This window comes from Peromyscus californicus, unplaced genomic scaffold (assembly GCF_007827085.1).
Source record: "Peromyscus californicus insignis strain IS unplaced genomic scaffold, ASM782708v3 Scaffold_11__1_contigs__length_118956290, whole genome shotgun sequence".
Classification (NCBI taxonomy): Eukaryota; Metazoa; Chordata; class Mammalia; order Rodentia; family Cricetidae; genus Peromyscus; species Peromyscus californicus.
In genome coordinates this window covers 33548113-33557093 of record NW_026294402.1, presented here as the reverse complement: position 1 = coordinate 33557093, position 8981 = coordinate 33548113, and the positions used below count along the sequence as shown (strand labels likewise).

The following is an 8981-nucleotide window of genomic DNA, read 5'->3' as shown; positions in this document are numbered from 1 at the left end:
AGTTGTTATTGATACTAAAATTCTCCAAAGTTTTGTAATAACACTTTTACACATGTATGTTTCATAAAATGAACCAGCTTTGTTCATTTGCACAACTCCTTTGTCTACATGCATATCCACACATACACACATCCACACACAAAACACACACACACACACACACACACACACACACACACACACACACACACACACACACACCACCAGGGCAGATACATCACTGCAGGGATTGTCTGCAAAAACTCTCTACAAATATATTTTGTTTTTATTTTGCATTCTCATTTTCCCAAACCTTTTTCTGTTTTTGTAGCACAGCTGTGGGAAGCAGGAGGAAGAGAAGGGAAAGAAAAGGAGATAGTTTCCAACAGGAAGGGCATGGGAGAAAAAGAGGAATCCTTTATACTTTAGAAAATAAGACCCATGTTATCAAAAATCACTTAAGTATTAGAGTGTCATTATCCTGAGTAGCCATGACATAATTGATTAGAACGTTCTTCTCAAAACAAACACGAAACCAAAACCAAAACAAAAAACAAGAGTACAGTGGATGGCAAAACAGATATTTTTGTGTGTATGGGGTTTTTACAGATTTTATATTGTCTGCTTACTTCAGAGGCCTTAGCAAAATGATTTTTGTTTTGTATGTAAATCCAGATCTGACCTATTTTTAACTTTCTAAAAGCACTTAATTCTAAATTATAATCTAAAACTTTATTGTCTTTACGTTTCATGTAGATCTGCCCCATTAAAGAAGATCAATTGTGCAAAATCGAAAAACACACTTCCACCAGAGAGCATGTCGGTTTGACTTCAGGGTTCATGTCCTGGGGAGCTTGGTCTGTGTTCTGTTTTGAAATTAGATATTCTCGAAACAATGAGGAATCTCTCAGTGGTGACTCAGTTTATCCTGATGGGCATCCCACACACAGAGGGTCTGGAGACCATGCTCTTTGTTCTGTTTTTGTCTTTCTACATCTTTGCCCTGGTGGGCAACCCACTCATACTCCTCGCAATTGTCTCGTCTACTCAACTTCACACCCCCATGTACTTCTTCCTGTGCCAGCTGTCCGTGTGTGACATATTTTTCCCTTCAGTGACTTCTCCGAAGATGCTGTTCTATCTCTCAGGAAATAGCCGGGCCATCTCCTATGCAGGCTGTGTGTGCCAACTCTTCTTCTACCATTTCCTGGGTTGTACTGAAGGTTTTCTGTACACAGTGATGGCCTATGACCGCTTTGTGGCCATATGCTACCCTCTAAGATACCAAATAATCATGAGCCACAGAGTGTGTGCCATCCTTGCTCTGGGGACATTATTTTCTGCCTGCATTCAGGCTATGTTTTTAACCACTGTCACCTTCCAGTTGCCCTACTGTGGTCCCAATGAGGTGGCCTATTCTTTCTGTGATATGCTTGTGTTGCTGAAGCTGGCTTGTTCAGACACATCAGCCCAGGAAATGGTGGGGTTCATCAGTGTAGGTCTCATGCCTCTCAGCTGCTTCTTCCTCATCCTCACCTCCTACAGCTGTATTGTCTATTCCATCCTGAAGATCCGCTCTGCTGAAGGTCGACACAAAGCCTTCTCTACCTGCAGTGCCCACCTCACTGCCATACTGCTTTACTTTATGCCTGTGGTCCTCATATACCTAAGGCCAACCACGAGTCCTTGTTTAGATGCAGCCATTCAAGTCTTTAACAACTTGGTTATCCCCATGCTGAATCCTTTGATCTATAGCTTGAGGAATAAGGAAGTAAAAGGTTCTCTGAAGAAAATACTACAGAAAGTAGCCTCCTTACTTGAGAAATGCTAGAGAAAGTATCAGAAACTATTACTTTAATATCACATTTCCTACAAAAGGTGTTTTATTTTGTGTGACAAAGAGCATATATATTACCAGTGCCTCATTTCACAAATGGTTAGGACTTGAATACCAAGAGCAAATCACTAAAGGTTAAGTTACTAATAAATTCCTCTACCAGGAAGAATGAATTTTTTTCTGAATGTTCTTTTCCTTTTCTTGCCTTAGGACCATCTTTCTATACGTAGTTTCTCCACTATCACTGACATAATTATTTAATTATCTCTTCAAATGTCTGAATGGAATATATTTTCATTTCACCTTTTAGCAGTTGCTGCAAAAGAAGTAAGAGCAAATCAAACAAATGGCTTTGGGAACTTTCTTGTGATTTGAAACCAAAGCAACTATTTAGTAAAAATGAAAAAAAGCCAAGTGCCTCTGGATAGGACCTAATTCAGGTCTCCTGCAGATGAATTAGGGTTCTAGTGTGGCATAGCATGAACATCTGATGGTCTCAGTCCTGAAGTAATGAATGAAAGCTTGGAGGCTGCGATCAGGAAGTTTCTGTGAATGGAAGGCTGGCTCCATTGGCTTTTTGTCTATTTATTTGGCTGTGGAATCCTCAGCACAAGCAAAAGTCCATGAAAAGTCTAATCAGCAGTTTATTTGTGGCTCTGGATACTCTGTTTACATGCAGGGTGTAGCTTTACTGTTCCTTCTCATAAAACCCTTTCTTCCTTTTTGTTTATTTTTGAGATTATAACTTAATTACAATGTTTCTTTACTCTCTTTCCTCCTCCCTCCGAATATTACCACATGCCCTTACCCACTCTCCTTCAAATTCATGGCCTCTGTTTTCATTGTTATTGCATAATTGTATTTGTTTGTATATACATATATATTCCTAAATATACTCTGTTGAGTTCTTTCTGTGGGGTTGAGGCAGTGTAGGTTTTTCCCATTCAGTTTGCAATGGTAGTCATAATTCTTGCTTATAAAAGAGCTTTTATTAAATAAAATAAAGAAGGTGGTAGTATTATTTTCTACTCATGCAACTAATAAATACTTTGGTGTCCTCAATCCTTTGGACCAAGGATAAGATAGTGAATAGTCAGGAAAGCAGAACATAAGAGAAGTGATGAGTGAGCTAGTACTGACATCAGTGGATGCTAGGGATGTCAAGGCTTTCTATGCCATTCTATCTTTACCTAGTTACTTAATAAGGGCTCCAAAGGAATTACAAATAATGGAAGTTTCAAATTATTGTTCAGAAAAAAAAACAGTATATTTAGAGAGAGTGACTGTTTTTATTTTTCTCATTACAGGTTATATCAACTTTCAACCCTCAGCACCTTGAGAATAGCAATTTTCTATTGTAATTGTTTTATGTTTGATATAAATAAGACAAAAACAAATTCTCAGGCAACTTATTAAAGGTATTCCCAAAGCTGATAACTTTATGTGTGTTGTCTTGCTCAATATTTAAATAATTATTTATGTGTATGTGTCTGTGCTAATGTATGTCATATGTCTGTCAGTAATCAGAAAGGAAAGGCAGGAGAGGGCTCAGAAACGTTGGAACTATAGCTACAGGTGGTTTGTAGTATCCCAATGTGGGTGATTGGAACTAACTTGGGTCACCTGGGGAAGCAGCAAATGCTTTTAGACACTGCATCATCTCCCACTCCTTTAGTCAACACTTTTGTAACTATACCTTCCTATGTCTAAGGCTTTAATACTAAATGTCAGAAGAACACATTTCATAATTATGCTATTAAACACTGTTCATGCACACTCACATCATGCTTTTTCAGCTCATCTTTCTGCCTTTGGATCTCTGACATATGTAACTAATGACAATATTTTGTTTGCTTCACATTGCTATTATTTCTCTCCCCAGTAAAACATAAAGAATGCATTATGAAATTTTTCTGTGCTGCTTATTGTTTTACCTAAAGAACCTCACATTATTGTAAGGAGAAAATAGAATATGGAGTTTTGAAATCATACTTTTGACTTTTCTCTTAAGGCAATGATGATTTCCCGTTTCCATCCATTTTGAAATAGTTGTGTGTTGCATTTCTTTATCTTTTCCCTTTCTGAAAACTTGTATGTTTGCACCAGTTTCTCTGACAGTCTACTTAAACAGGCCATCCTCCTGTGCATGAGAATTTCTGGAAAGAAGCTTTGACTAAAGAGGCTGATTATACCTTCAATATGTAGAGAGATTGGGATAGTTCGTGTCCAGAGCTAAATTATCCTGGGGCATAGTTAGTCTGCTTAGGAACCACTCATCAACTTTCTAACAGCTTTTTTGACCATTAGGTAAATCCTTTTCAATGTCTGAGCAGACCCCAAGTATCTACTAACCAAAAAGCTAAAAATGCTGTCATCTAGCTTCTAAGGTCTATAGTATAGTACTCCCACTTCCACTTTGCTGTGACCCACTTAACTATGTACCCATAAATTCATTTGAAAATCATGTTAATTTATGGCTTTCTTTGTTCTTTTACTCTAAAATTTTTATGAAACTGCTAGCTCTTTGTATTACGAGGTTTGGGAAAGCCTAAATCTGTGTTATTGGGCTATGGTTCTATTATTTTGCTCTAGAATAAACCATCTCTTTTATTTGTTTGAGGTCAGAGCTGTTTTGTTCATTGACCACAGTAAGATTATCTAAAACAACTACTTTAAAACAGAAGACTAATTAGCCATTCAATTTTAGCTTTCACTCTACCTAGAAGACACATGAACTGCTAACAGCAATGTATAACACTGAATAATAGCATGGATATTGGTGTTGGTAACTCTTCTAAGAAAAAGGGACAGAGGAGACATGTTTTTAATCTCTCAACTTTGTGCCCTGTAAACTTTAAGATCATTTGTATATTATATTAAATACTCACATTACTTGATAAAAGCATTCCTTAGAATCCATGTTCTCTTCAAATGTGAGTTCTGACAGGAAAGTAACCTTGGCAAAAATAACATGAAATCAAAGGTATTTTCTTTTTATACTTTATTGATTTTGTCAAAACACCAGCTATTTTCTTTTTATACTTTATCGATTTTGTCAAAACATCAGCTGTTAAATAAAAACAATCTGAATTATTAAGAATTACTTATATTCATCCATGATTTCTTGTGTACATAGTTTCATGAAATCAAGATACATTTTAGTTCACTAGATAAATAGAAAAAAAAGATGTCACAAAAAATTGAGGGATTAAGCTACATGAAGAGCCAGGTGTATCTTAATAGATGCAGATATGCATATCATAAGTTCACAAACTTATTATTCTAACAAGTATCATTTGGTGAATATTTTCTACATAACAGAAAATGAGAGGCTCTAATTATCGTGGGTACCTAAGAAGCAAGAGGTACTACTATCCAAAATTCAGTAAAGTAACCCAGAAATATCTGGGAAATTATATACTTACCAAATGAAATCATAAAAATCACTTGTCATATTATAGGTATTTGTATTATGTTTTCTTTCATTTAATTTTGAATTTTATACTTTAATTATTACATTTCTGCCTTCTATTTCTCACTTCAAGTCCTCCTACATACCCCTTCCTGCTCTTTCAAATTCAGAAAGCAAACTCCAGAGATTTACACAAAGTTCCACTAGTACATAACGTAAAATGCACAAGTCTAGAGAAAAAATGAAAAAACTATGGACATGATTAGATGATTTTGTATACTTTGTTACGATATGTATATATTGATTGACAAATTGGAATCACAAATCACTGATCTCAATTGGTTATTGTATATCTTACATTGTACAAGTTCATGGATTCACTTGTTACTATTTTGTTAAATGCTGGTTGGGATAATGATGAATTAGGTTCTTTCAAAATGACGAAGCCAGATTAGTCTCTACCTTCTTCTTACTACCCAGAAAGCCTTTACAACTACAAGCCCAACAGGAAGTGAAATATAAGTTTAAAACAATCCCCTTAGCCATGCAAGTCATAAATGTTTGAGCATAACTTAGATATCTATACCACCAGCCACATTTCTGGATCAAAGCCTAAACTTCCCTATCTAAGCTTTGCAGGAAAAGTTGCATGGGGATGTCATGTTTTATAAAAAACAAAAACAAACAAACAAAAAACACATCTTTCCCTCTGCCCTTGCATTCAGTTCATCAGTCTTTGTAATAATGGGATTCCCACATGTCGCCTAGTTATGTCAGAAGATCCTCCAAAAACAAAAAAGCAGGGCAGTGGTGGTGCATGCCTTTAATTCCAGCACTCGGGAGGCAGAGGCAGGCGGATCTTTGTGAGTTCGAGGCCAGCCTGGTATACAGAGCGAGATCCAGGAAAGGCACAAAGCTACACAGAGAAACCCTGTCTCGAAAAAAAAAAAAAAAAAAAGAAGATCCACCCATAAATTCTCAGTCCTATAACTTTAATTCACCTTTCACGTGTAATCAGAAGAACAATGAGGAGGGAAAAGCAGAATCTCTCTTTTGAATTGGGTGCTCTTCAGGAGTTTATCTCCTTTTCCATGTCTGCTTCCATTTACTTTGGAAAGTACTTAAGAAAAAATGTTTTCTACCTAACATCTTTTAATTATAATCTTTGGCAAATCAAGTTCTTAGTGACTGTAGTCCAACTCAGCAAAAACTAAAGCCCCCAATTATAGTCTTCATGTAGATCTACTCCTAAAATATAAGTTTGTTTGTTAAAAATGAAACCACCATATGCATGAGAAAACTCATTGGTTTGACTTCAGTGTTTATACCTTCAAGGTCTGTGTTCTGCTTTGAAGTCAGATAATCTCACAACTATGAGGAATCTCTCCATAGTGACTCAGTTCTTTTCAGCATCTGTGCACAGAGGGTCTGGACACCACACTCTCTTTCCTGTTTTTTTTTTTTTTTTTTTTTTTTGGTCTTTCTACACCTTCATCCTGGTGGGAACCTGCTCATACTTCTTGCAATTGTATCTTCTACTAGGCTTCACACACCCATGTACTTCTTCCTGTGCCAGTTGTGTATGTGTGGCACATTTTTCCCTTCAGTGACCTCTACCAAGATGCTCTTCTACCTCTAAGGAAAGAGCTGAGTCTTCTATGCATGCTGTGTGTGCCAACTCTTCTTCTACTATTTCCTGGGTTGAACTGAGGATTTTCTGTACACATCGATGGCCTATGACTACTTTGTGGCCATATGCCATCCTCTAAGGTACTCAACAATCATGAATCACAGAGTGTGTGTCATCCTGGCCACAGGGACATCATTTTTTGGCTGCATCCAGGCTACCTTTCTGACCACTTTCACTTTCCAGCTGCTCTTCTGTGGTCCCAATCAGGTGGACTATTACTTCTGTGATATCTCTGCTATGCTAAAACTGGCTTGCGCAGACACATCAGCCCTGGAGATGGTGGGGCTCATCAGTGTGGGCCTGATGCCCCTCATCTGCTTCCTCCTCATCCTTACCTCCTACAGCTGTATCCTCTTCTCCATTCTGCAAATCTGATTTGCTGAGGTGGGACATAGAGCCTTCTCCACCTGCAATGCCCATCTTACTGCCACCCTCCTCACCTTTATGCCCATGGTCCTCATGTACCACCAGCCTACCCCCAATCCCTGGCTTAATGCAGCTGTGAAGGTCTTGAATAACCTGGTCACACCCATGCTGAATCATTTGATCTATAGCCTGACAAATAAAAATGTAAAATGTTCTCTGAAGAAAGTACTACAACAAGTGCCAATTCTGTCTAAGAAAATGATAGAAAAAGGCTTAGATCCTAATACTTTATCTTTAAAAGTCATTCCTTTTAGTGAAATGGGTAATGTGGATATCACTACTACTTTAAAGACCTGAAGATCAAGGGCAAATTACTCAAGGTGAACTAATAAATTATTTAATCGTCAAAGACAGTCTCTTTCCAGTTAGCAAAATATCTTAATTTTTCCTTTTCTTTGCCTGGTTTATGCTATTATTTATACAATTGCTTTTCTTTTACTATTTCCTTAATATACTGTTTCTTCATGAGCACATGACTTTCTAATATCTCCCTAAATATCTGCAATAAATAAGCTCCCATTTCAAAGTCTTGGGGTTCTTGATAGAAATGGAAACATTTCAGTCACATGGTGTTGCCTTCCGTTTGTGACTTCTGAAACCTAATGTATTTTGATATTTTAATGGCATAGTAAAATGACAATTATAAGTTCTCTTCCAAGATCCATGACTTCTCTATGTCTATGTAATAGCAATTAATGAAAAATAAAGGCCAGAAATTAGAAAGAGATTGAGGAGGAGTACATAGGAGGTTTGGAGGGAGGTCAGGGACATAGGAAAGGATGTAAATAAAATATAATTTCAAGAAAGTAAAATAAATATTTCCCAAAAACCATTTATTTAAAGAAGAAATATGATAGAAACAATATTTTCTATTTTATTGAGCACATAAAATTTATGGAGTGCTTGGTCATTAGATTGTATAGTGAGAGGGAAACAAAGTACTAATTGGTGAAGTGTTGGGGAACCAGTACTGGCACTCTGTGGATCCTAGAGCTATCAAGGCCTGATCTAAGGCCATCATGTCCTAGTTGCTTCATTTAAGCCCCATATGAAATGACTTGATTTTGTACCATGTACAAAGAACACAATGTGTATAGTAGGTAGAAGAAGGGATTCATTTTACTTTTCCTGTCACAATATATGAGCATTATTTATCCCTCAGTAACTTGGATATAACAATAGTTTCCTTTAAATATATTTTTAAAATTTTGTTATATTTTCCTTAAAAATTTAGATGAAGGCTTTGTAATACATCAAGCCTTTAATCTAGATCTCACATTCGCTGCTTTTCTCTAGCACTTAAATTCCCCCCAATTTTTGTATGAATAAGAATTCTTATGAAAAATTTTCTTATATAAATAATAATGTATCTTTTATAACATAACAGAGTCATCATTGTTACTGATAGTATATTTATTCATCATGCAGGAGAATAAATCTCAATTGACATTAATGATAACAAATTATATCCATAGTCATTAGTGCAGCAGAGATGAGTGGAGTCCTGTGAGCGAACCACTGTCTGGTTGTATTTTTAGTCAATATTATCTTTAAGAACAGAGATGATAGAATGAAATTAATGAACAGTAAACACATGAAAACATATTTTGTATTTTTTATCACTGGTAACAGCAAGT

The 8981-nt window shown here is 36.4% G+C and overlaps 1 protein-coding gene and 1 pseudogene across 1 annotated transcript; both read left to right on the top strand.

The window, feature by feature from the left end:
• The first annotated feature begins 871 nt into the window (after positions 1 to 871).
• LOC128102612 (olfactory receptor 149-like) lies at positions 872 to 3701 on the top strand. Its single transcript, XM_052726536.1, has 2 exons — positions 872 to 1783; positions 3528 to 3701. The coding sequence occupies exons 1-2, from the start codon at positions 875 to 877 to the stop codon at positions 3699 to 3701; spliced, it is 1083 nt and encodes a 360-aa protein (XP_052582496.1). The 5' UTR covers positions 872 to 874.
• A 2900-nt stretch (positions 3702 to 6601) lies between these two features.
• Positions 6602 to 7641, top strand: LOC128102604 (olfactory receptor 149-like; annotated as a pseudogene).
• Positions 7642 to 8981: the final 1340 nt, after the last annotated feature.

What these genes read in the sequence shown, in the direction of transcription:
- LOC128102612 (XM_052726536.1), top strand. Translation starts at nt 875, where the DNA reads ATGAGGAATCTCTCAGTGGTGACTCAGTTTATCCTGATGGGCATCCCA. An exon ending in TGAAGAAAATACTACAGAAA is followed by an intron (nt 1,784 to 3,527) that starts GTAGCCTCCTTA and finishes CCTATGTCTAAG; the next exon opens with GCTTTAATACTAAATGTCAG.